The sequence below is a fragment of the Equus asinus genome, chromosome 20, assembly GCF_041296235.1.
Source record: "Equus asinus isolate D_3611 breed Donkey chromosome 20, EquAss-T2T_v2, whole genome shotgun sequence".
Taxonomy (NCBI): Eukaryota; Metazoa; Chordata; class Mammalia; order Perissodactyla; family Equidae; genus Equus; species Equus asinus.
In genome coordinates, this window is record NC_091809.1 from 15,744,858 (window position 1) to 15,772,729 (window position 27,872).

Consider the following 27,872-nt stretch of genomic DNA (forward strand, 5'->3'; position numbering starts at 1 on the left):
TATTTTTAATTTTTTGAGGATCCACCACACTGTTTCCACAGCGGCTGCACCAGTTTACATTCCCACCAACGGTGCACAAGGGTTCCCTTTTCCTCACATCCTCCTCAACGCTTATGATTTGTTGTCTTTTTGTTGATGGCCTTTCTGACAGGGGTGAGGTGCTATCTCACCATGGTTTGGATTTCTATTTCCTGATGATTAGTGATGTCGAACACCTTTTCACGTACCTCTTGGCCACCTGAATGTTTTCTTTGGAAAAATGTCTGTTCTGATCCTCTGCCTATTTTTTAATCGGATTGATGATATAGAGCAAGATTTACTCGGTTTTTTCCTTGCGCATTTGGGTTTTCATATTAAACAATCTCTAAGGCAAGCTGACCAGATGAGGACTCTCCTGTGAGGGCTTCCTTCCCTTGGGAAACTTCAAAATATTTTCTCACCCACAGGATCACGTATAGACTTGGCTCCTATATTCTAACAGTTTAGGAGACTCTTCTGGAAACTCACAGATTGAGTACCCACTGGTCTTAACAATTGCTCTATTATGTGGCATACGAGCCGCTCTTTCCTTCTCCTAGACCCAGGACAGGCATGACTAGTCGATCCCAGGATTCTAGGCAGACATGACCAGTGGATGGGAGTTGGGCTCGCCCTGCAGCCCCTTTGTCAGGCCCGCTAAGTTCCCTGTCTGTGCCTTGCAGAGCTGTGAGGAATGGTCTCTGCGGGCCTGGAAGGGCTGAAACCCCTACGACTCAAGAAGAGGAGGCTGAGAACCTTGAAGCAGACATGAGTGACACAAAAGGTACCTTGTGGGAGAGAGAAAGGCAGGCTGACTCGGCCAAGGCTTTTCGTAAGGGAGCCTGGGCCCGGGGAGTCGGGCCTCAGACATTCCCCGCCCGGGCCCCTGGCCTTGGCCAAGCTGCCTGAACCCGGGGGGCCTGTTCCTGCACCTGATGGGAGTGGAGGCGGCACAGGCAAGCGGTTGAATGCTGGGCCACTTAGATCAGAGCAGAGCTCTCCCAGTCCCGTGACAGCGGGGGAGTCACTTGCTCTTTCGAAGCCTCATTTGTGTCATTTGCACCAGGGGGACATTGATACTTGGCCACAGCACCTCTTTATTAGGATGATGAGCCCAGGGGGATGAAGCTCCCAGGGACCATATATGCATCGTGTACATGTAATTGTGTGCGTATATAGACACAATTTTATATATATTCATATATATATACATTGTGGTATGTAGACATGCAATTGTGTGTATATACATAGTGCAGATGTGATTGTGTATATATATACAATTGTGTGTATATATACAATTGTGTGGATATACATAGTGCAAGTGTAATTATATCCATATATAGTACAGATTTAATAACATATATAGTGCAGACGTAATTGCATACATATAGAGAGTATAACATATATGGTGCAGATGGAGTAATAATTCATTGTCATTATTTTGTAAGCATTTTTCTGTTGTAACAAAACTCAAGGAGCATCATGTGATGGGAAATCACCTCCATTCTCTTTCACAGCTGCCCTTTTCCAAGCGGATAAATGTTGGCGAGAATGACAACTTTTACAGTCACTCTCAAAGAGCAGTAGTTTTCGAAATCTCCTTTTGGTCATCGTTAGGTTCCTGGGGCTGCTGGAAGAAAGTCCCCAGCCTGAGCAGCTGGAACCTCGGGAACTGACTGCTTCCCAGCGCTGGGGGTCCCAAGTCCGAGGTGGAGGTGGGGCAGGATTGGATCCTTCTGGAGGCTGTGGACATCCCAGAATCTATTCCACATCCCTCTCCCGGCTGCTGGTGGCTGCTGGTGATCCTTGGCGTTCCTGGGGTTACAAAGTCCTCACTCCACTGTCGTCACGTGGCCGTCGTCTTTCTGTGTGTTTCTATGTCCTTTTCTTGTAAGGACACCCGTCACTGGATTTAGGGCCCACCCTCCACCCAGGATGATTTCACCTTGAGACCTTCAGCTGATTCCACCGGCAAAGACCCTATTTCCAGATAAGGTCACATTCTGAGATTCTGGACAGGAATTTTGGGGGAACACCATTCAACCCAGTACAGTCATTACAATGTCCCCACCAGTATCCAGGTGATGCCCCCCCCATTTTTGTCCAGTTTCAAGGTTCCCCCCTCCCCCACGCTTCAGGATGGACTGCTGGAGCCATAGGGCGGGGAAGCCACGATGGTTAAGTCCCTCGATGACATTCTCCTCATGTGGTCCCCATCCCCAGAGGGTGGTTTTGTCATAAGCTGGCATTCGCTCCACGGCGAATGCTCCTTGTGGGGGGGGGGGCGGTTAATGGGGGAACTTGATGAACCAGCTGCCCTTGAGGTGATTTGTTATGAATTGAATTGTGTCCCCTGCTGTGGCCTGGATGTTTGTATTCCTCCCCAAATTCATATGTTGAAACTTAGCCCCCAGGTTGATGGTATCGGGGGTGGGGCCTTTAGGGAGTGACTAGGTCATGAGGGTGGAGCCCTCATGAATGGAGTTAGTGCCCTTATAACAGAGACCCCAGAGAGCTCCTGAAACCCCCAAATGCATATGTTGCAGTCCTAACACCCAGGACCTCAGACCTGAAAAGTGTAAGTTTGGACACAGATGCCCACACAGCGAGAACGCTGCGTGTAGGTGGAGGCAGAGTTCAGGGTGATGCTTCTGCAAGCCGAGGACCGTCCACGATGGCCAGCAAACCGCCCGAAGCTGGAGGGGAGGCAAGGAACAGGCTCTCCCTCACAGCCTCAGGAGGAACCAACTTGGGTGACACCTCGACCTCAGACTTTTCCTCTCCAGAACTGCAAGGGAATACATTTCTGTTGTTTCAGGCACCCAGTCTGGGATGCTTTGTTACAGCAGCCCCAGCTGACTGATACATAGTTCATGGTTTTTTTGCCCAGTGTATATTGATGACTATCCTCAGCATCTGCCTTTGTGCATCCATCTCCAGGGTCTTTCTACTGGCTTCTAGCCAACATCCTTTTCTTTCTTTTTTTTTTTTTTTTTTTTGTGGAATATTAGCCCTGAGCTAACATCTGCTGCCAACCCTCCTCTTTTTGCTGAGGAAGACTGGCCCTGAGCTCACATCCGTGCCCATCTTCCTCTACTTTATATGTGGGATGCCTACCACAGCATGGCTTGCCAAGCGGTGCCATGTGCACACCCAGGATCTGAACTGGCGAACTCTGGGCTGCCGAAGCGGAACGTGCGCACATAACCACTGCGCCACCGGGCCGGCCCCGCCAACAGCCCTTTCTTATGGCAGGAGAACGAGGCACAGCGAATCACACACTGGCTCTTAAATCTTCCACCTGAGAGTGACACACGTCAGTCATATTTCATGGCCAAAGCAGATGTAGTCCACTGCATATAAATTTTACCTTAAACAAAATAAAGCCTGTAAATTATATAGAACTCTAGTTAATGATTATATGCTAAAGGGTTTAAGGGTGAAATGGATGGATGGCCACCACTTACTTTGAAATGCATCAAAAAATAAGATGTGGTGATGGGTGGACAAATAGAGGAATGGCCGCCTAGAGATTTGATAAAGCAAATACAGCAAAATGCTGGCAGGGGTGGGATCTCGGTGTGAGTTAGAGGGCATTCGCTACACAGTCCTTTCAACTTTCTGGGATGCTTGAAATTTTCCATAATAAACTGTTGAGAGGGGTAAGGAAAAAATAAATGGGAAAGAGAAAGCTTGAAAGGGCCAGTGTTGACCTTGTGACTTCGCCCGAGGAGTAAGATTAATTGTTGACCTTGGCATTTGAGGTCCAAAAAGACAGCCCCTCCCCCAAAGTTATTAAATGAATAAAAACCTTTGCCACCCGACCCTGGTGACTGTTTGCAGTTACTCCCAGGCTGTGGACCAGTCATCGAGATGGAGAGGTCCTTCTCCGGATCTCCAAACACGGGCCAGGCCACGAGACCCCGATGACCATCCCTGAACTTTTTCGGGAGTCAGTCAGTCGCTTTGGGGCTTATCCAGCCCTCGCCTCAAAGAACAGCGAAGAGTGGGAAGTTCTGAATTTCAACCAGTACTATGAGGCTTGTCGGAAGGCTGCGAGAGCCCTGATCAAGGTAAACGAGTCACTCATTCATCCCTTCATGTGTCGTTTATTCAATCATTCATTCAGAGTAGGTAATACCTATACACACATACGGTACAAAATGTACAAACCACCACAAAATACGAAGGTTAATTGGGGAAAATTTTCTCTCCCATCCTTGACTCCTCCCTTCCAGAAGCAGCCACCACTGCCAGTTTTTTGTATGTCCTTTGGGAAAACAGATGATGTATATATAATTTTACATTTGCAATTTTTTACACACATGGTAGCATACTATACCCACAGTTCTGCATCTTGCTTTTTCCCCCCTTGGCATCATCTCTCCATGTATTAGTTAGCTACTGCTGCATAACAAGTTACCCCCCAAACTTAGTGACTCCGAATGACACACATTTATTATCTCACAGTTTCTGTGGGTCAGGAATCCAGGAACAGCGTCATTGGATGTTTCTGGTTCAGGATCTCTCAGGAGGTTGTGGTCAAGCTGTCAGCCCGGGCGGCATCATCTGAAGCTTGACAGGGGCTGGAGGGTCCGCTGCCAAGCTTACTACTTACACGGCTGGCTGTCAGTGGGCGCCCTCAGCTCCTTGCCCATTGGTCTTCTCCATAGGGTTGCTTGAGTGTCCTCGTAATATGGCCGCCAGCTTCTCCCAGAATGAGTGATCCCAAAGGGAGAGTGAACCTATTTTATTGGTTAAACAGACCGACATTGATACAATGTGGGAGGCAACTATACAAGGACACAAATACCAGGAGAGGAGAGTCACTGGGGGCCATCTCGGCTGGGATCCTTCCATACCGATTCATTAAAAAAAAAAAAAAATCCATATTTTTTTCAACAACTGCAAATATGTGTGCAACAGTTGACTTGACCAGCCCCCGTGGGTGGGCACTTCAGTCACTTCCAACCTTTTGCTACCATACGTGGTGTCACAGTGAACTTCCTTCATAGGATAATTTCTTGCAAAGATGGTGCCTTTATAGGCCCACTCACGATGTAAGAGAGAATTTGCTTACTTCTATTCTTGCCAACAATCTATTATCAAAAATGTTCATCTCGGCCAATTTGATAGGCATTTTAGGCAGAATTCTAAGGTGACCCCCTGGATTTCCAACCCTTGGTATACTCATGCTGTATAATCTCCCTCCCTTGAGTATGGGCAGGACTTGTGTCTATGATGGGATTTCCCAACTGTGGGAGCAAAAGTGAAGACATTGTGAAGATGGAATTAAGGTCCCTAATGAGTTGACTTTGAGTTCATCCAAAGGGCCAATGCTCTGGGTGGGCCTCACCTAATCAGGCGAACCATTAAAAGCGAGATTCTCCTGCTGGCCTTGAGGAAGCCAGCTGCCATGTTGTGGAGAGGGCCATGTGGCAGGGGATGGCAGACAGCCTCTGGGAGTTGAGAGCCGTCCCAAGCTGACAGCAAGAAAACAGGATCTCAGTCATTGAACCACAAGGAAGTGAATTCCACAAACGACATGCAAGTGTGGGTGGGAGATGACCCCCAAGCTTCAGAGGAGACCACAGTCCCCACTGATACCATGATTGCAGCTTTGGGAGGTCCTAGGCCAGAAGACCCAGTTAAGCTGCCCCCAGACTCCTGGCCTATGGAAACTGGGGTCATAAATGTGTGTTGTTTTAATCTGCTAAATTGATGGTGATGTGTTATGCAGCAACAGATAATAAATATCGTAGGTCTCTCTTATTGTAAAAGGGTATCTCCTGGTGGTTTTTATTTATAGGAAATCCTGTCACTTATTGACCCAGACCTGAGTTCCTCTCTCCCTCTGATGCCCATGTGTCTTCATCAAGAGACTGTGAGGGGTGCCAATTAAGAACCATCTGCTTGGGCTGGGTTTCTTCTTGGCTGCCCCACCTCAATGCTGTGGTTAGTTCACCTCTCCTGAAAGATGATCCTCCTTAGCTATGCCCTAAGTTCTGGAGTCCAAGGACCCCTGTTCTCCTAAATCTAAGGGGTCCAATCATAAAGAAATCAGTTTATCTACACATTAACAGAGACACTGTGTCTACACTGAAGATAGTCTTTTTGTCACTAAGTAGAAACACTTGGCATCACATTCTGAAGCACTGGCAGGAAGATCCCTTCCAAATGCTTCCGCTTTCCCCAAGAACTGGGGGTCATCGCCAGCCTTGCCTCATACAACTAAAAGAGCCAGCAAAGATGGAGTTATCCAGAACCCCTCCAGGGATGGTCCCCTTCCTGTCCAGGTTTCCTGGGTCATCCTCAACCACGTTCAGATCAAGGCTTCCCCTTTAAAAATGCAATTTATCACCACTATGGAATATCACTCTGTGAGTACTTTTGTTATGAAGAATAAAAATAAATTAACACCCATTAGGATGGCTAGTATTTACCAAAAATATAACAATCCAGAAAATAGCAAGTGTTGGTGAGGATGTGGAGAAACTGAAAGCCTTGTGCACTCTTGGTGGGAATGTAGCTTGGTGCCGCCATTGTGGAAGACACTATGGAGGTTCTTCCAGAAATTAAACAGAGAATTCCCATAGGATCCAGCAGTCCCACTTCTGGGTACATAACCAAGAGAACTCAAAGCAAGGACCCAAACAGGTACTTCTACATGCACACTCATAGCAGCATCATTCACAACAGCCAAAAGGTAGGAGCAACCCGTGTGTCCATCGACAGATGATGGATAAACACAACGTGGTCCATCCATAAAATGGAGCATTATTCAGCCTTAAGACAGAATGAAATTTGGGTACATGCTACAACATGGATGAACCTGGGGGACCTTATAGTAAGTGAAAGAAGCCATACACAAAAGGACCGTAAGATCCCACTCATAGGAGGTCCCTGTAGGAGCCACATCCACAGAGACAGAAAGTGGATGGGGGGCCAGGGGCTGGGGGAGGGGTGGGAGTCAGTGTTTCATGGGGACAGAGCTTCAGTTTGGGGAGATGGAAAGTTCTGGAGACGGATGGAGGGGATGGCTGCACAACAATGTGAATGTCCTTAATGCCCCTGAGCTGTGCACTTAAAAATGGTTAAAATGGCACAGTCATGCTATATATAGTTGACCACATTAAAAAATAAGGACAAATAAGTGAGGCGTGATGCAGGGGGAGGCGAAGCAGGCTCTCGACGGTCACAAAAATATCACACCCCAGATTTTAGGTTCAATACTGGCTTTTTCCGATGCATGGAGAAAACAACTGTGGAATCTGCTTCCATGCATCCCGATGAGCAGATCTCACCCGGAAGCAAGACACCTCTGTGTTTCCATTTTCTGTCCGTCTGTCTCTGTTTCTGCCTTCCCAGCTCGGTTTGGAGCGCTTCCACGGAGTCGGCATCCTGGGGTTCAACTCCGTCGAGTGGTTCGTTTCTTCCCTTGGTGCCATCTTAGCAGGGTAAGACCACGGGCTTGGTTCACTGTGAGTGTCGGCGGGCCGCTACTCAGTTCCCACTGAGATGTGAACGGGGGTTGCACACGCAGCCCCAGGAGAGCGGGCCAGACAGACACACAAGCCAGTCAACCTGCCAAAGGCCCAGCATCTTGAAAATATAAGGTAGTTCTATAACTCAGTAAGAAAAAAAGATAAAAAGGTTGTCAATGGGCAAAAGACTTGAACAGAAATGTCACAAAGGACATAGCCAATAGGCACTTGAAAAGATACTCGACATCATTAGTCACAAGGGAAATGCAAATTAAAACCACAACAGAATGGGGGGCCGGCCCAGTGGCGCAGTGGTTAAGTGTGCACATTCTGCTTTCGTGGCCCAGGGTTCACCGGTTCAGATCCCAGGTGTGGACATGGCACCACTTGGCAAGCCATGCTGTGGCAGGCGTCCCGCATATAAAGTAGAGGAAGATGGGCACAGATGTGAGCTCAGGGCCGGTCTTCCTCAGCAAAAAGAGGAGGGATTGGCAGTAGTTAGCTCAGAGCTAATCTTCCTCAAAAAAAAAAAAGAAAAAGAAAAAAAAACCCACAATAGAATGGTAAAACGCAAGAACAAAAGACTGTGAATGAAGACAACAGGTGGCCGAGTGCAGGGCGGGTGTGCAAATCCCACCCCTGGCATTGATTTGCCGTGCGATCCTGAAAAAGGGACTTCCCTGCCCTGAGCCTCAGTTTCCTCATCTGTAAAATGGGGTCCTGAGAGGGTTCCATGATCTGACATCATAGGAGTTGCTGCTCTCGACACTTATCATTTTTGTTGTTTTCGTCCAGTAAATTGTGGAAGGAAGTTGGTGCCAAGGCTCCCCCGCCCCCTGCTTTCCAGGTCATTCTTGCCTTAAGGGGTGTGTGTGTGTGTGTGTGTATGCACATGTGTGTGTTTTCTTTTCCCAGGGGCCTTTGTGTTGGTATTTATGCCACCAACTCCCCGGAGGCTTGTCAATACGTCATCACTCAGGCCAAAGTGAACATCCTGCTGGTTGAGAACGATGAGCAGCTACAGAAAATCCTTTCGGTAAACTCAGCGCTTCCTGCTAGTCACCCGGGGGGGGGACCTCAGGGCTCTGCCCCAGTGGCTTTTTGCTCCCAGGTAGATGCTAACGATCAAGTGGGGTGGTGGAGCTTGCCCCACACATGGGGTCAGTAAGTGGCCCCCAGGACCACCTTGGTCCAGCCAGCAAAGCTGCTTTTGGAGGGAGCCGGGTGGAATGGGGGAGACTCACTTCCAATTCATAGTAACTTCATTGCCCATCCAGCCTCCATTTAAAAAATGTGTTTACGTATTATTTTACATAAACAGCCCACTGTTTGCTATTTTTCTTTTATGAGTGTCGATATTTCGAGCCTTGCGACCCTTGTAATTTTCATTTCTTATCATTGCCATCCTTTCGGAAATGCTTTCATTTTTCTCTTCTACTTGTTTCCTAAATGCTACCATTTCCTTTTCACTTTTTTTCTGGGGACGGGCTCTCTCTTGCCCGAGTGATTGTTCCCTTTGCTTTGTTTCATTCTTCTTTTCCACCTGCTTTTACTTTGTTACGTTTTTAATTTTACTTGAGATGTTGGGTGGCAATTTTCCTTTGCTTTGTGTGCAGCGAAATTTGGTTCCTCTCTTACTCCTTATTAAAATTTCTTGTAGTATCTTTGTATGGATATTGTAGAAACGTTGTGTTTGAATGAACTGCAGTTTCCTGAATCAGCTTTTGGCAGGAAGAACCTAAGGGGAGGGGCAAGGCTAGTGACCAGATTCATTGCGGAGCCCAAGGGCCACATTTCATCACTTCTGAGTTACACATTTCTCCACTTTTTAACGACTCTGGAGTCAAGACATGTCTTGCCGTCAATGGCATCCTCTGATCACCATCGGCCATGTGTCCTCTCATATTTTAACGTTTCTGAAATTAGGCTACATTTTCCAGACTCAGTGAAATTCTAGCTAGACTCAGTGAAATAGAGCAGTGGGCCACCAGGCAGACCTCCTTTGATGCCTAATTCCTGAGCCGGTTCAGGAAGGACCCGCTTTCTGACGTGATGCTGCTGGAGTGTCCAATATTCATGTTGTACCCTGTTTGTTCTAAGTTCCTAGCAGAACACACTGAGGGTGATGGGTGATGGGTGGGGTCCTTCTTCTTGCCTTCAACGCTGATTTATGATTTGGGTTTTTCCACCATTAGAAAATGCCACTTACCCCATCCTTCCATCCCACTCCCACCTCGCTGCTATGGCTTTCTGACCAGATTCTGGTATATTTAGCCTCAGACGCATAAAGCAGTGTCTGAATTATTTCTGTCTTAATTTCACCGACTTGCTGCTTGTGGGGGATTTGTTGTTCCAGTTGTGTGTATGGAAGGTTCAAAGCTGGGCTCCTGACACGGTCCCCCCGACACTGGATGTTCAGCTCCATTTGGAAGTCTTTGGTTCTGGGCGATACTCATGGCTCAGAACCCTCCAACTCGCCAGTGCTTCCCTTCCTCCTTTAGAATAAACCCCGGACTCCTTGCCCTTGCTTCCAAGTTGTGCTGACCTGGCCCTCACATCCTTTCCTCCCTCCTCCCTCGTCCCTCTCCCCTCCATCCCCCTTTCCAGCCATCCCGGACTTTTTAGATTCCTCAAACATCCCAAGATACTTCCTGCCCCAGGCTTTTTGGATGTCTGTTTCCTCTCTCTCTCTGGAAAACTCTCGTCCTGCTGTTACAAGCACTTCTGTCATCTTTTCTCTCCAATCCGTGCCAGAGACTTGATTATAATGAGAATTCCCATACTCCATGTTGGAAGTGACCTTTTCATTGGATTGGCCAGAAATTTCAGAGAGGCGCACTCCTCCTTCTGCATGAACAGGGCACAAGCATCCTGCAGACCTGGCCTCCCGAACCTTACAGTTCTGGGTTTGGGTGGGGAGTTCTGAGCCTGTCCCGGTTCCAGCCCCCTTCTCGGAGGATGTTTGTGGCCTGACTCCAACTAGAAGGTTAGCTGGATGCTGGCTGCACAACGCAAGGTGCTGGCTCAACAACTCTGTGTAGCAGAATCCCGCCTGGGACGTTGTCCCAGGGAGGCTGCCGTCTCCACCCACCTTCAGCTGTTGGAGGCTACTGGTACCGAGAACCCAGTAAACCTAAAACCAGCTTGTTTCCTGTCGGTCAAGACAAAGACCCCTTTTAAGGGGTGGGCAGGGGAAAGAAAAGGGGCTGAGGTCGCCATGGGAGAGCTCAGGACGCACGTGCAGCTTCAGTCTTTCCCACGGCTGGGTTGCCATGAGGACCATGCAGAACTTTCTTTCAGATTCCGCAGAGCAGCCTGGAGACCCTAAAAGCCATCATCCAGTACAAGCTGCCAATGAAGGAGAGCAGCGCTAACAACCTGTACTCTGTAAGTGGGGGGTTGACGGGGGGCGGGGCTCAAAGGGAAGTGGGCGGGGACCTCACGGGGAATTGGGTGGGGCCTCACAAAGGAAGTGGGTGTGGGCTCACAAGGGAAGTGGGCGGGGCCTCACGGGGGAGTGGGCGGAGCCTCTCAAGGGAAGTGGGCGGGGCCTCACAAAGGAAGTGGGAGCTGAGCAAAGAGGAGGCAAGGCCTCAAAAGAGAAGTGGGCAGGGTTCTAAAGGAAGTGAATGATGAGCAAGGAAGTGGGCGTGGCCTTGTAAGGGACGTGGGCAGGGCCTTTAAGAGGCTTTTTTTTTTCTGGTATGGAGGGTCTAATTTTTGGGAAGGTGTCCAGTCTGGGTCTGATTTATGGGAAGGTGTCCATTCTGGTTATTTAGTGCTGTGTAATGAGCCACCTCAAAAATGGGTGGCATAAGACAACAACAATCATTTTATTGTAAATTTTTTCCAGAAAACTAGGGTAATAGAAAAAATACCGCATCATTGAAAATTAGGTGTGCTAAAACTCAAGACGTTGTTTTAAGTTTAAATATTACTATTTATATCCAACCCAGAATTTATTATAAATTTGCTTTCCTGGTTTTAATAAATGCAAAGTCATCAATATTTTTATTAAAGCCATTAACCATTATTTAATATATGCAAATATCTAAATAGGGGTGCACATTTCTGCTATGGCTTGGACCAGCAACCCTGTTGGAGCCTGAATTTATTTAAAATTTTGATACCTCATTCATCATGGATTGGTTTTGCTTTGATAGTGACTTCAAAAATATTGCGTTAAAATATTATTTCTCTTGATTACAAAGAGGCTTTTTTTTTGGCTGGAGGGAGCATCCCCTTAAACTTTGCACTCGAAGCAAAGTCCGTGGTCCTCACTCTGGTCCCGACCCTGCAGCTGGGGCTCCTCTGGGACCTTTCTCTGGTACTCTTATGGTTTCTCCATGTGACCGCTCCAGCATGGTGACTTCAGGACCTCTGGATTTATTTGGTGGCTCAGATCTCCATAGACAACGTCTTGAGAGACAGAAAGAGCCAAGTGGAAGCTGTCTTGCCTTGAATGGCCCACTCCTGGAAGTCACACAACACAAGCTGAGCCAGGAGCCTTGGAAGGGACCGGGACAATCTCCTGTTAATTTCCACGAGATTAGACCCTCAAACCCATTATTCGAATCAGAAGATCTAAAATGTCATCAAGATTGCCCTCTGTGCAAGTGGCAGAAAAGGGGCCAATGGTCCTTTCTGGCTGACCAAAACACTCGCGAGCCTTCGCGCCTTTCAGCAAACATATAAAGATTAAGACCAGGATGACGACTAATTAAATAAGACAACTGATCAGAATTGCAGACTTTTTAGACATTTAAAGTGACCAGCACAGCAACAACATCTTAAGTCTGGATAACTTAAAAATCTCCTTCGTTAGAAATAGCACGTACAGCAGAGTTTCTCCACCCCGTTGCTATGGATGTTTGGTGTGGGTAATTCTCTGTCGTGGGGGCCGTCCTGTGCCCTGTAGGATGTTATGCATCACCCCTGGTCTCTATCCACTAGATGCCTCTAGCACCCTCCCTCATTTGAAACCCCAAAATGTCCTCAGATATTGCCTATTGTCCCCTGGCGGGCAAAATCACCCCCGGTCAAGGACGATGACTTATAGGGGGCAGTTTTGTGGCATGGAATAGTATCTACTTCTGTGCAAGGGGGAGCAGAACCTAGTTTTAGGATTCCGTTTCAGAATACACTTGTTAGAACTGAGAGAAAAAGAAAGCCTGAGAAAGGAAAATGTGAAGTTTTGGGTCTGGGGAGGCAGAAGACAGCCAGCTGGGCAGGTTTCCATGCCTGAGGTCGGACTCAAGACCAGCCCCAGATTTCCTGGAAAGGAGTGGATTGAACCAGGTTGGGTCTGGTGTCTACCCAAACCAATCATTGTGGCCGTGGGAGGATGGGGTCTTGTGCAAGCCGTGAGGGGGAAGCCTTCAGGAGAAGGGCTAAGGGTGTCTGTCAGAGAAAGGACAGAGACACCCCCCGCAAAGGGCTTGTGTTTTGCAGGCAACACTGGCCATTTGTGGACGACCTTGAGTTCCCTCCATCTTGAAAACAACCTCATCCAGAACCTTCTTGGGTACTTGGTGGTAGGATTTTTATGGGTCCCGTGTGATACTCAGTTCATACAACCCAACAGCTGCTTTTGAGTCAACAATTAAGGGCACAGGCCCTGGATTCAGATCATCTTGGGTTCCTCTGTTTAATTGCTGTGTGACCTTAGACAAGTAACTTACTGCCTCTGAGCCTCAGCTCCTTCATGTACTATGTATTGGTTGTCCGTAAGACTGCCTTTGGTTGCAAATGACCAAAGCTTGATCCCAAATGGCTTAAGCAAAAAAAGGTAATTTGTTGGCGCATGTAACTATAACCCAGGGCGTGGATTTCAGACATGGCTGGAACCAGGGGCTCAAATAATGTGACCCAGGCTCCGTTTTGTCCTTTTGGATTCTCGGCTCCACTCCAGCCTCGCTTCCGCTCATAGTCCTGAGATGGTCCAGCAGCTCCTGGAGCTACATCTTGACTCGTTCAGATCCAGACATCGCTTCCAGCAAAAGCCCTCACCTTCTTTGTGATTGGCCCACCTGAGGTCACGTGCCCAGCCCTGGTCCAAGCATCATGGCCCAGGCAGATGGCATCCTCTGCCTTAAACCAATCAGGGTTGACCTCTGGAGCTGGGGGTGGAGTCGGCCCCCATCAATCTGGTAACTGAGAAGCTTGGGGTGCAGAGTGGAATCCGAGAAGGCAGAGATCAAATAATATCGGACTCCACTCTTCTAAGCATCTTACGTGTAGCAACTCATTTACCACCTACGACAACCCAAGGAGTCGGGTCCTGGTACCATTCCCATTTTACAAATGGGGAAACTGAGGCTCCGGGAGCTTAAGCTCCAGGAAGTGGAGGCACAGAAGCGAACATCCTGGGGCTTTTTGTAAGAGGAGCCGGTGGGGCTGGGGGCAGCCTGAGCCTTTCCTCTCGCTGGGAATCATGCCTTAGGAGAAGCTGATGCGACAAGACCTGAGCGGGGAGAGGGAGCTCCCGGCGTGGAGGTCACCCCCGTGCACCCTGAGTCCCCCGCTCTGCTCGTCTCTCTTCCCACAGTGGGATGACTTCATGGAGCTGGGCAGCAGCATCCCCGACTCCCAGCTGGACCGCATCATGGAGAGCCAGCGGGCCAATCAGTGCGCGGTGCTCATCTACACTTCTGGGACCGTGGGCCCTCCCAAGGGCGTCATGCTGAGCCACGACAACGTAAGCGCCATCTCTGCCCGCGGCAGGAGCTATTTTTACAGATGAGCAAACTAAAGCCCAGAGAGGTTCAATTACTTGACCTAAGTCACACAGCCAACAGCATGGCGGAGCCAGGATTTGAAGCCAGGCAGGCCGGCTCCCCAGTCCCCATTTTTAACTACACTGTAGATCTATGTGGCTAACGTAAAGATGTCCAAAGATGCGACACAAACATTTTAAAGCCAGTTGCAGAACAGGACGCAGGGCACAATGTGATTTTTGCTAAAAATGGAAACATGGCAGCAAGCGATGGGCATGTGTGCAAGTTCTAAAAGCAGAGAAGTGTCTGGCAGCACACTCACCCAACTGGCAACAGTGGCTCCCCTCTGTAAGTCAGACAGATTGCTAGGTTTTTGTTTGTTTGTTTGTTTGTTTTTGGTGAGGAAGATTGGCCCTGAGCTAACATCTGTTGCCAATCTTCCTCTTTTCTTGTATGCGGGACGCTGCCACAGCATGGCTTAATGAGCGGTGTGTAGGTCTGCACCCAGGATCTGAACCCGCAAACCCCAGGCTGCCAAAGTGCAGCATACGAACTTAACCACTATGCCACTGGGCCGGCCCCCAGAAAGATTGCTAGTTTTTAAATGAACCATTTCTACCTTATAAGAGCTTTTCCTTGCAGCCTAGCTATTAATAGTTACCAGCAAATCCTGGCCTTTGCACTGGCTGTTCCCTCTGCATGGAATTCTCTTTCCCAGAGAGCCACACGGCTTGCTCCTTCACCTCCTTGCTCAAATGTTACCTCCTCGGTGAAGCCCTCCCTGACTTGCACATTTAAAATAGCAAACAATAAACCACCCCATCGCTCCCTATTCCCCTCCGGCTACTTTTCTCTTCCCTGGAATTACTTACACTGACATATTATATAGTCACTCATTTATCGTGAACATCAGCTCCTTGAGGAGAGGGCTGGTCTGTCTTGTCACTGCTGAGTCCAGTGTCTGGTGCGTGGGAGGACTCAGTCTACTTTTGTGGAATGAATGAATGACAGGAATCTGACTGACCCCACCCTGCCCTGGCCAGCGTTTACTGTCCAAGTGGCTTCCTGTCTGGTGACATAGTCTTCTAGCCTAGGGGCGACAAGCATAGAGTCTGGAGTGAGGCTGCCTACATCTGAATCCTGCCTCTCCCATTTGCTGGCTGTGTGACCTGTGACCAGTTCCCTAACTTCTCTGGGCCTCAGTTTCCCCTTCTGTAAAACGGAGACAAGAATGGTTTCTCCCTCTTAGAGTCACTACCAAGGTTGTATTATTTGATATACTGTGTCAGGTAGCCATTGCCGCGTAACAGAACATTCCAGAACTTAGCAACTTCAAACGCCGACAGTGTATTATTCTGGGTCTGGATTTGGGGGGGCTCAGGAGGGTGTTTCTTCTGCCCCCTGCAGCATCAGCAGGGGTCACTCTGCTGTATTCCAGCAGAAGGTCCAAGTGGGGCTTCCCTCACATGTCCCGTGTGGCATGTAGTGAAACACATCCAACGTTAGTTATTTTTGTTATCATCATCGTCGTCGTCATCATCTTTACTGCAAGAAGTCAAAGCCAGTGCAGTGTCCTCAACATACACCAACTGGTCAGAGTTTCTCCCATTTATAGGGTCCTAACTCTGTGCCACGCTGAGATAAACACGTGGCAACTCCCCACTCATTAACCCCCTTCACAGATGGGGAAACTGAGGCTCAGAGAGGGGATGTGACTTGCTCAAGGTCACAGAGCAAAGAAAGGCCTGAGCTGGGAGCTGAACCCAGGAGCGTGTACACCACCAGGTTGTGGTGGAGTGGCACCTGGAGAATCAAGTGGATGAAGGAGTCTCCAGCTTGGGTGGTGTGAGACAGCCTCTCGGAGGTGGCGGCATTTAAGCAGAAACTTAACATTCAAGAAGGAGTCAGTCACGGGGAATGCTGGAGGAGCAGCATGCCAGGCAGGGGGAACAGCCAGTGCAAAGGCCCTGAGGCTGGACTGGGGCTGATGAGTTGGAATAACAGTGGGGAGGCCGGTGTGGCTGGGTTAAAGAGGTAACTGTTCACCAGGGGTTATGACACCAGTGAGAACTACGGGCTGCAAGATTATAGATACACGAAAACTTTACGTCAAGGCATGCATTGGAGAAGGAAAAACATTAATATGCTAATTGTTGGGGGGGTTTACGTGACGGGGTCATGGGTGGGCTTTCTGTTTGTTGGCCCATGTTGGTTGTATAGTTTTATACTGGATGTGAGATGCTTCTGCACCCCTTTTACAGGTGAGAAAATCGAGGCTTTGAGAGATTTTTAAGCCCAGGGCCACCCAGCTAGCAAGCAGTGAAGTCAGGGTTTGGTTGTGGGGCACTTCCCGAGGCCTTCAGATTTCTGATTTTCTGGGTAGATGTTCTGACCCTATGGTCTGTTGTTGGACCCACGGGGGTCTGTTTAGCCCCCCAAAGCTGCCCACTGGATTTGCAGCTCCTCCTCGCCTCGGGCAAATTAGTTAACCGCTCTGTGCTTCTGTTTCCCGTCTGTGAATGAGGGAGAATGGTGATTACCAACCCCAGCGTGTTATGACGATGACTAAGCGACCTAATGTGTGTAAAGCAGTGCCCAGCACGTAGTAGGTGGTTTCTGAGTGTTTTTTAAAGAATGGCGTTTACGTCGATGGCCCTCCGGCGAGGACGGGGAGCCCTGGATCGTCAGCCCGACTTGTGTTCTAGATCACGTGGACGGCCGGGGCGGCGGCGAGGGACAACCGCCTGTCTCACGCTGCAGAAAAGCAGGAGGTGGTGGTCAGCTACCTGCCCCTCAGCCATATTGCAGCTCAGATGATGGATATCTGGATTCCCATGAAGGTTGGGGCGGTCACGTACTTTGCTCAGCCGGACGCGCTCAAGGTGAGGCTGAGGGCAGAACCCTGGCTTCCTTCTCCATCCTTGTCTCGTGCTCTACCATTTAGCAGCTCTGGAGACCGTTGACCTCAGTCTTTTAGCTTTTATCTTTATCTGAGTCAGGGCCTCCATGTGCGGTTGTAGAGATTGTACACTGAACAACCCAAGACTAAGATGTGAATGGTATTGAAAGCAGAATGTGTGTGTGTGGGTGTTTGTTTAGTTTTAAAACCAAAAACCAAACCATCTCAAGATTCTTAAGTTAATCACATCTGCAAAGTCCCTTTGGCCGTGAAAGGTCACATATTCATGGGTTCCAGGGGGTTAGGAAGTGCACATCTTTGTGGGGCCATGATTCTGCCTTCCACACTCTCCGTCAAGCAGGCTACGTCTCGAGGTCCTTGTGATTCCTTCTAGAAGGTTCATTCTCCTGTTGTTTGCCTGGCTGACTCCTCCTTGTCCTTTAGTTCTTGCTTAAATATCTCCCTGACCCCTCCCAGTCCTCTCATATCCCCATGCTCAGTATCTTGAGATATAGTAGTCACTCAACAAATACTTTTTTTTTTTTTTTTGGTGAGGAAGATTGTTGCTGAGCTAACATCTGTGCCAGTCTTCCTCTATTTTGTATGTGGGATGCCGCCACACATGGCTTGATGAGCGGTGCCTAGGTCCGTGCCTGGGATCCGAACTTGCAAACCCGGGGCCGCCAAAGCGGAGCACACGAACTTAACCGCTACGCCACCAGGCTGGCCGCATGAAACTTTATTTTATGGTTGAATACCTAATGTAAACACACTCGTCTACGGGACCTGAGAAGTTTCAACCCTTCCACATCCTTATCAACCCCTAATAGGGTTAAAGTGTTTAAAATAATTAACCCGATGAGTGATAAAGCTGTCTTAACATTTTAAGAAACTGCCAGACTGTTTTCCAAAGGGGCTGCATCGTTTTGTATTCCCACCGGGAGTGTACGAGAGTTCCAGTTTCTCCTCTGCCTCAGTAATGTGTTATTACTGTTATGATTATTATTGCCGTCCTAGTGAGTGTGAATGCTATCCCGCCATTTTAATTTGCATTTCCCTGAGGACTGAGGGTGTGAACAACTCTTAAATGTGCTTCTTGGCCGCTGCTGTATCTTCTTTGGAAAAATGTCTGTTCGACTCTTCGCCCATTTTAAAATTTGGTTGTCTGTCTTCTTCCTGCTGAGTTTTAAGTGTTCTTTATACATTATGAATATGAATCCTTTCTCAAATATGTGATTGGAAAATAATATCTCCCGGTTCTGTGTCTTGTCTTTTCATTCTAACTCTGATGAAGTCCAATTTGTTTTTTTTTTTTCTTTCACGCTTTTGGTGTCACATATGAGAAATCTTTGCCTGCTCCAAGGTCACAGATGGCATCTTGTAGCAGGCTTTTAGTTTTAGCTTTATATTGAGGTCTGTGATTCCATTTTGAGTTTATTTTTGTGTTTGGTGATAAGTAAGGCTCTAAAAACTCTTATTTTTATTTTTAAATTTTTGGATATGGACATCCTTTCTTCCATCGGATTGCCTTGGGCTTTTATTGACCGTCAATTGATTGCAAATGTAAAGATTCATCTCTGGATTTTCTATTCCGTTCCATTGATCTATACATCCAAATTGCACTGACTTGATTTTCCTGGCTTTATGGTGGAATGACTATCTTGTCCCAGTTTGCCCAGGACTTTCCCAGTTTTATCACTGAAAATTCCACATTCCAGGAACTCCTCCAGTTCTGGGCAAACCAGGTCGGTTGATCGCCCTACTTAATAATGTTTCAAAATCAGTAAGTCCTCGGATTTTGTTCTTTTCCAAAATTGCTCTGGCTGTCCTAGCTCCTCTGCATTTCCATGTAAATTTTAAGATCCGTTTGTCGATATGTATGAGAAAGCCTGTCTGCCTTTTGATTCGGATTTCACTGATCCTGTAGATCAATTTGGGGGACAATCTTGCATCCTTTTTGACAGCTGCATAATATCCCATGGCACACTTGGGCTGCAGTTTTTTCCCAGTCTGTGCACTCCACCAAGTCCCCAGGGAGAGTGTGAAAATCTGATTGGCCGCCGGCCAGCCAATCGGTTGGCTCCCTTGGGTCGGGAGCTCGCTCTGGTCCAATCAGCCAAGAGAAGGTCCTCCTGGGCTGGGTTGGGTGGCTGGGTAGAGATGGACATCTGGGGTCCATAGCAGGTGCAGGTGTGGCTAACCCAGCCCTGTCCCCTGCAGGGCACCTTGGTCAGCACTCTGCAAGAGGTCAAGCCGACAACCTTCCTGGGGGTGCCCCGAGTTTGGGAGAAGATGCAGGACAAGATAAAGGAAAGTGGTGCTAAATCCTCCAGCTTGAGGAAGAAGGTGTTTTCGTGGGCAAGAGCGACTGGCTTAAAGGTCAACAAAAAAAGGATGCTTGGGTAGGTGTGGGGTCCAGCGGGGCCAGGCCAGGAGGGCGAGGGTGAGGGGCTCAGCCTTCTCTAGCTGGGTCCCATCAGCCCCCTTTTGGCTCATGGCTGCGGCATTCTTGTTCACAGGCCATATGACATTCCCATGAGCTACCGCATGGCCAAGGCCCTCGTGTTCAGCAAAGTCCGGAGTGCTCTTGGCCTCGATCATTGCCACTCCTTTATCAGCGGGGCCGCGCCCCTCAGCCATGAGACCTCCGAGTTCTTTCTGAGCCTGGACATACCTATAGGCGAGATGTATGGTATGAGCGAGAGCTCAGGACCCCACACCACGTCCAACTATGATAACTACAGGGTTCTAAGGTACCGGCTTCCTGGGCAGACTGGGGTCCTCCAGCAACATGGGGTCGAGGGGATGAAGATGGGAGAGTGGGTGGGCCTCTGAGCTAATGAATCCTGACTTGGTGTCCCCAGAATGGCCCTGTTCTCCAGCCTCTGAGCCCCAAGTCTTTATGACCACAGGAAGCCCCAGTTGTCAGAGCACCCGCAGTCAAGGGGAAGGGCTCTCCGGACGGTCCAAGGTCTGCCCGTGGTGGTCACTTGTGAGTTCCGCCTCCAGACGGCCCACCCCAGGCTCGCCCACCCCAGGTTCACCTCCTGGGACCTTGGGACCCTTCTTCTCCACAATGCTCCATCTCAAAACACATCCACGGGCCCTTTCTGGCTTTCTCCCAAGCTCAGCTCAGCCCAGGCAGCAGGATTGAACCCAGTGATGCTCTAACAGTAAGAATATCGAAGGCAAGTTCCACTCCTAGTCTGAGAGCTGTGTCCTTCACAGAACCTTCTGGTGTGTCTCTCTCTGATGCCCTCCCTGCTGCGATATTGCAAGTTTGGCTTGAATTTAGCAAAAACAAAGTTCCATCTTCCTAATCTGGCAGAACCATCTCCTGCCTTTTTCTTTACCTACAGGGGGAGCGTCACACCTCAGTAGCCCCCTCTCTCTATTCCACAATCCCATCTGGGTCTGCTTTCTGCAGAACCAAATGCCCCCTGGAGTTTTTCGAAAACCAAAGAGTGGTCCTTCCCTAAAGAGAAGCAACACTGCCCCAACCCTGGAGGAAAAGTACAGATTCCCGCCTCTCTCTCTCTAATTATTTTCCTTCGAGGAGGAATACATGCACATGTCAAAAAAAAAATCAGAAGGTATAAAATGATCGGGGCTCCCTCCCTCCCACCCCAAACCTCCAGTTCGCTCCGGAAGACTTTGCCAGGCCTGCGCAACGGCGTTCCACGCACTCACACCACACACATCTATTTTCTCACGGTTCTGGAGACTTGAAGTCCCAGATCAAGGTGTCCGTGGGGCTGGTTCTTTCTGAAACCCGTGAGGGAGAATCGGTTCCTTGCTTCTCTCTCAGCTTCCAGTGGTCCTTGGCCATCTTTGGGGGTCCTCGGCTTGTAGAAACATCACCTGATCTCTGCCTTCATCTTCACCTGGCATTTCCCTGTGTGCACGTCTGTGGTTAAATTTCCCCTTTTCATAAGGACACAGGTCATGCTGGATTTGGGACCATCCTACTCCAGTATGACTTCATCTTAATTTAATTAATTACATCTGCAATGACCCTATTTCCAAATAAGGTCATATTCGGAGGTACTGGGCATTAGGACTCGAACATACAAATTTGTAGGGGACAGAGTTCAACCCATAACGCCTTCCCAGAGGCAAAATGACCACAGCATGCTCTTTCGAGTTGGCCTGTCATGGGCAGTGCATTGACATATATACTTTTATCCCCAACAGAAGCATTTTCCCTGTAAAAATGGATACTCAGAACTATTACTTGCTATCTGGAGCTTAGGAACCGAACAAGCTCAGATAACATGGCATCCCTCACTACCTGGATTCATAATACAAACTTCCACTCAGTCTTGACTCACACGGTTCAAGCTCAGGAATCAAGAGCATTTGGTTAGTGAGGGATTTCTACCTTGTAGAGAATGTTCCGTATCAGTGCAAATGGCTGCTTCATTTTTAACAGCTGTGTAGTATTCCACTGGGTGGATGTACCATCATTTATTTAATTGGCCCCTTATTGGTGAATGTTGAGGGCTTTTTTCTCCATCACTCGTCACCACATCAATGCTAAAGGGAATGCTTTGTACATACACCATATATTTTGCTAAACCAATTGGTGAAAAATGGTATCTCAACACAACTTTCATTCACATTCCTTTTATTATGAATGAAGTTGGAAAACAAATCCTTTCGTATGTTTAAAAGCCATTTGCATTTTCCTTTTTCTGAACTATCGGTCCATATCATCTGCCCATTTTTAAAACTGGATTAGCGGTCCCTTTATTATTGGTTTGTTGCCACTCCTTACATATTAGGAAAATCAGCCCTTTGTCTTTGATAGGAGTTGCAAATATTTTACCCCTGGGTTTGTCATTAATATTTTGGTTTTAGTTTAAGTGTTTTGTTTTTTTTTTTGCTGTGCAGAATTTTTTTTATCTTTACATGGTCAAATTTATCAATCTTTTCTTTATGGCTTCTGGGATTTTCCACATTCCTAGAAAGGCCTTGAATGGGGGATGTCCCAAGGAGGCTCTCTGTAAATTTTGAGCTTGTGGGGCATGCCTTCTTTTTTTCTCTTGCTAACGAAGGGAATCCGTACACTTCAGCCTAAAACCATTGGCCCTTCTTACCACCAGTGAAAGAGATCTCAGCCAAGCAATAAGGAAATACTGTCCTAAAACCATGCTCCCAAAGCTTACCTCTAGGAAAAGGCGTCTGAATGAGAATCCAGATTCCAGAGAGTTCTAGTCTGTCTTGTGGAAGGAACTTTAACCTTGAAAGAGATTCCAGTTGGTTGTCTTCCTTGAAATTGGCTGTCCTGGTCACCCGGAGAGGGTGAAAGAACCAGATCCAGCTTGGGCTGTGGACCCAGGCTGACCAGGGTGGGTGACGTCAGCTCTCTGGGCCTCAGTTTCCCCCTCCCGTTCTCTGGCAGCTGCGGCAAGATCATGAGTGGGTGCAAGAACATGCTGTACCAGCAGAGCAAGGACAGCACAGGGGAGATCTGCATGTGGGGCCGGCACGTCTTCATGGGTTACCTCGAAAAGGAGGAGGCCACCCTGGAGGTGCTCGACGAGGAAGGTTGGCTGCACACCGGGGACCTCGGCCACATGGACAACGAGGGTTTCCTCTATATCACCGGTCGCATCAAAGGTACGGGGGCTGGGCTCTGCCTGCAGGGGCCTCCTGGACATTTAAGGGCCTGGCACGTCAGCACAAACGAAGACCACCCAGCCCCCTGCTTTCTGTGAGGGGCCTCACACGACGTATAGGGACACCCCAGTCCTCATAGTCCAGCTCTGCCTTGTGCCTGGCACTTGGCCCTCGGCAGGATGGACCTGGGAAAGCGCCCACACCAGGCTTGAAACCTGCTCCCTCCCTTGTCCTTTGGGAATGATAACCTACAGAGTTCTGACACTTAAATAAGGATTAAATGAAATGATGGAGAACAGGAATTGGCCGACTTTTCCTGTAAAGGGCCCGAGAGTAAATATTTTTGGATGTGTAGGATGTATGGTCCCTCTTGCAGCCGTGGTAATGCAAAAGCGGCCGCAGACAATACATGGATGAAAGGACGTGGCCACGTGCCATTGTGAATGTCATATCATTTTCAGGTGTCACAAATATTATTCTTCTTTGGATTTCCTTCCAACCATTTAAAAACATAAAAACCATTCTTTGGGCCATATGAAGACAGGTGGAAGAGATTGCCGACTCCGGATACATAGGGAGAGAGCATTTGGCACTGCACCTGCCAGAAGTAGTAACTGTTCAATAAGTGGGCTATGTTAGCATTATCTTGATTATAAGCAACAGAAAGCCCTTCTTAAACAGGTTTGAGTGAAAAAGGGAGGCTGTTGTCTCAAAAACAGAGAAGTCCAAAAGGTCTCGCTTCAGGCATGGCTGGATCCAGGTGCCAAAATGATGTCACAAGGAGTCTCTTTATCCTTTTCTTGCTGAGCTCTCCTCTGTGTTGGGGCCATTCTTGAAGAGGCTTTTCCCATTTGCTGCCAACAGTCTAGGCTCACCCTAATGCCTGAGGGACAAGAGTATGTTATTCCCCATAGTTTCAGCAAAGTTTTAGTCCTGACTCTCACTGGGTCCCATCTCAGAACAAAGCAGCGTAAGAGGATGGAATATGCTGATTGGTCAGACCTGGTCACATGGGCTCCCCCCACAGTCCACCCCACCAACACCCCATGTTAAAGATGGAAGGCAGTTCCCTAAAGAAACGTCAGGTGTGGTGACTCCAAGGCAGAGACCCTGGGCAGACAACACCATGGGTGCCCGTTATAAGATGGGATTGGTTATCACTATTGCCATCGAGACCGCAGATCACGGGATGGCATGCAGAGTTTGAATGGGTGCGACAGGAAGCCACAAGCATCCCAGGATGAAAGAGCCCTTGGGGAATTCGAGAGGCTGGGGGAGAGAATGACACAATTCTCCTAGAGATGCTGCACGCGCCCCTGGGGAAATCTGGACTTAGTTTCTTTGCGAGTTGCCGAGTGATGGAAAAAGTAGCAGAGAGTGCGTGGCCAGACGCGTTCACTATCTTCCCAGCAAGACGGATCAGAGGGCCTGGAACAGGGTATGGGGGACCGAGAAGTGGGCGGTGAGCCATTGAGCCGCTGTCCAGGTGGAATGCACAGGACTTGGACCCCGGATGGGAGGCTGAAGAAGACGGGGGACGAGGGGCAGAGGGACTTTGGGTCTGTGGCTTGGAGAAGGGCCTGGTGAGTCCCAGCCCCGGGCAGGGGTGGTCTTCTGCTTCTGGGGTTTCTCTAGGTGGGGGGTCGTCGGTGCCATCATCTGTGTCTGCTGATCCCCGAGAGGGCAGGGGTTTCATATTGTCATGGTTGAACCCACACTGCGCCACGCTCTGTTCCAGAAATCCTCATCACGGCTGGCGGCGAGAACGTGGCCCCCATTCCCATCGAGAACCTGGTCAAGGAGAAGATCCCCATTGTCAGCCACGCCATGTTGGTGGGGGACAAGGCAAGGTTCTTGAGCATCCTGCTGACGCTGAAGGTAACGTGGGTTTGCGTCCCGCGGGGAGTGTCTGCCCAGGGGCTCCGAGCCCCGCGTCCCGGTCCGCAGGGCTGGCCAGGGCGTGTGTGTGGGTGTCGGGTGTGGTGACAGGGGTGTCCTGGGGCAGTGCGAGGTGGACGGGACGAGCGGAGAGCCGCTGGACAGACTGAGCGGGGAGGCAATCAAGTTCTGCCAGAACCTGGGCAGCCAGGCGTCCACCGTGACCGAGGTCCTGGAGCTGCGCGACCCGCTGGTCTACAAGGCCATCCAGCAAGGGATCGATGCCGTGAACCAGGAGGCCGTCTCCAACGCACAGAAGATTCAGAAGTGGGTCATCCTGGCCAGGGACTTCTCCATCAGCGGCGGAGAGCTGGGTGAGTGGCCTGGAGAGCCGGTGGCCTTGGCACGGGGAGGCTGGTCCCTTGCTAGTGGGACCAGCCGGGAACTGGGAGAGGGACGCTGCCCCCTCCAGCTAACTGGTGCCCATACCCCCCGCCCCGGACCACACACACACACACAAACTCAACACACGTACAGTCCCTTCTCCCCAGGGCAACCACACCTCCCACCTCTGGGAAAAAAACTTAACTTCTGAGTATGGCTCTACATCCTCTCTCTCCTGCTGGACTCTCCTGCTCGCTTGCTGTGCACCAACTGCACGGGCCTCCCTGCTGTTCCCACAACTCTCCTGGCACAGTCCTGCCTCAGGGCCTTTGCACCTGCTGTTCAGGACACCTTGAGGGAAGCCCAAATCCTGGGTGACTCGGAGCCGATGGGGCATCCGGGGCCATGGATCAGACCATTCCCGAGCTCGAATCTTCACGCCGCCATGCACTCGCTGGGTGACCTCAGAGTGACTGGCCCTCTGTGTAAAAACACCTGTCTCCTCACCTGTAAGATTGGGGGGTGCAGTCCCTCTTTCATTGGAAGCACTGTCTATATGGGGCACAGAGCTCAGTGTGCTGTCCACCCACCAGCTCATGGGATCCCTGCCACAGCCCGAGGACAAGGTGGGGGCTCTGATGGCACGCCCAGCAAGTCAACGGCAGAGCCGGCCACCGGCCCAGCCTCTGCCACGGGATCCGGTTGCCCGGTCACACCCACGGCATGTGGACTGGTTTCTCCTTTCTCGATAGGTCCGACGACAAAGATTAGGCGACACTACATAAGTGAGAAATACAAAAGGCAAATCGACAACTTGTACCACTGACTTCTTTGGCGGAGCGGCTCTTGGCTGTCCCGACGGTGAGACCGGCTTTGCTGGGCTGTGCCTGGAACAGGTCCCGCAGGCGTGGTCTCCCCTGTGTGGCGGGCGGGCCCGTGAGCAGAACCGCAGGGGCCGTGCGCACGCACATGCATGCATTCTGTGGCTGTGGACGCTGGTGGGTGGCCCGCCTCGGCTCACGCTCTGTCTCCGGGGTCAGGCAGGGCATGCAGACTCCTTCGCGGCTGGCCGCCAACGTTGCTGGCTGTTCTTCCTGCCTTTTCTTCTCGTCTCAGAGAGGGAGCAGAGCCGTGTTCCCATCCAGGACCAGGATTTGTCATTAAGCGCCCAAAGGCTGCATTGTGGCTTCTTTGGGCAAGGCCTTCTGTTGGAAACTGGTGGGGAAGTTCTGCCTGCCAGGAACCCAGGGAGAAATGCCTCCTACTCACCCCTTTTCCTCTCCTTTCCCCCAAGTCTTGTCCATAGGGAGCCCACATGACACCAGGAGTCACTGACAGGGTGTTGGGAACCCATCGAGATGCGTGGTGCAGGCAGAGTAGAACACATCTTCAGTTGTCCCAAGGGCCACCTGTAACCCTTTCAAGGTCAGATCCTTCTCTCCTGACGCCCCCAGCCATTCCACCGCATGCATTTACTAGGGCTCCTGGAACAAAGTACCACAGACTGAGGGGCTTAAACACCAGGGGGTAATTTTATCCTGGTTCTGGAGGCTGCAAGTCTGAGATCAAGGTGTCGGCTAGGTAGGTTTGGTGGACGGGTATCTTCTCCGTGTGTCTCTGCGTCCGAATTTCCCCTTTTTATAAGGACACCAGTCATCCTGGAATAAAGCCCACTCTAACGACCTCATTTTAACTTAATCACCTGTGTAAAGACCCCATCTCCAAATAGAGTCACATTCTGAGGTCCTGGGGGCTACGACTTCAACATAGGAATTTTTTTGGGGGGGGAGGTGGACATAATTCAGCCCCCACCACCACCACATCTATTTTCTTTTCTTCGCTGTTAACTGGTTGAACTCGTGCACGCCTTCATTTGTCAGCGTCTTGTGGGCGAGCCCCGCAGGCGAACACGTCACATTCATCATTCCGCATCTTTTGCAAGATTTCCGATTTCACTTTGCAGTTGGGTAGGAGATGAGCCGGCGTTGATGCGGGGGTGGGCAATGGACCCTCTATACCTGTGCTGTCCAATATGGCAGCCACCGGTCACTGTGTGCCTTGTCCAAATTGAGATATGCTGACAGCGTAAGACGCTCACTGGGTCTCAAAGGCTGGGTCCAAAATAGAGAATATAAAATATCCCATTAATATTTTGAAATACTGATTGCACGTTGAACTGATAATATTTTGGACATATCAGATTATATAAAATATATTATTTAAGTCAATTTCACCAGCTCCTTTTTTTGTGGCTACTAGAAAACGTTAAATTCCATGGTTGGGTCATTTCTCCTGGGCAGCCCTGCTCTAAAGTTCACTGGGGATGGATTCCATTTTTTTTCTAGTTTACAAGTGGATCCATTCACTGAGGAATATTTTCATCTTATGGTAACTGTGGGGACGAACACGCACATTTCAAGGACCCCCATGTGCTCACACGCCTCCATCTGGAAGACCCCATAATGAGACGTGATTTATAGCTCTGGGAAGGGATTTTCTGTCCTGTTTTTCAGAAGTCAGAGTCCCTGTGGGTCAATCTCTTGATTATTCACCTGTGGAAGGAGTGCCCCTGTTTGGACCTACCAAGCCTCTCAAAGCGATAGGATCATCATAGATCTCTGAATTCCTAGGCACCGTCAAGTCACCATCTGGGGCGTTCATGGGGAGCTCTAGGAAGAACTGTCTGTTTTAGAAGATCTGACCTTGTGGGTTCCAACGGGATATTTCTCTCCCCAGAGGGCTCACGGAGACATCAGAAGGGAAAGCACTCACCGGTCTGAAGAACTGGGCCCCCAAACCTACTCACCTTCCTGGAAGCCACTTGGAAACCCTTCTAACAAGTTCTGACAATAAATCACTTCAGCACCCGTG

At 49.4% G+C, this 27,872-nt stretch overlaps 1 protein-coding gene across 1 annotated transcript; it reads left to right on the plus strand.

The window, feature by feature from the left end:
- Positions 1-715: 715 nt before the first annotated feature.
- On the plus strand, positions 716-27,872 carry ACSBG2 (acyl-CoA synthetase bubblegum family member 2). Its single transcript, XM_014843621.3, has 14 exons — positions 716-802; positions 3,862-4,091; positions 7,387-7,475; positions 8,418-8,538; positions 10,803-10,889; positions 14,050-14,199; positions 16,924-17,100; positions 19,338-19,519; positions 19,637-19,870; positions 22,522-22,739; positions 24,478-24,617; positions 24,745-24,991; positions 25,754-25,862; positions 27,738-27,872. Exons 1-13 carry the CDS (start codon positions 787-789, stop codon positions 25,825-25,827), a joined length of 1,965 nt encoding a protein of 654 aa, XP_014699107.1. The 5' UTR covers positions 716-786; the 3' UTR covers positions 25,828-25,862; positions 27,738-27,872.

What these genes read in the sequence shown, in the direction of transcription:
- ACSBG2 (XM_014843621.3), top strand. An exon ending in TCATGCTGAGCCACGACAAC is followed by an intron (nt 14,200 to 16,923) that starts GTAAGCGCCATC and finishes CTTGTGTTCTAG; the next exon opens with ATCACGTGGACGGCCGGGGC. An exon ending in GCATCCTGCTGACGCTGAAG is followed by an intron (nt 24,618 to 24,744) that starts GTAACGTGGGTT and finishes GTCCTGGGGCAG; the next exon opens with TGCGAGGTGGACGGGACGAG.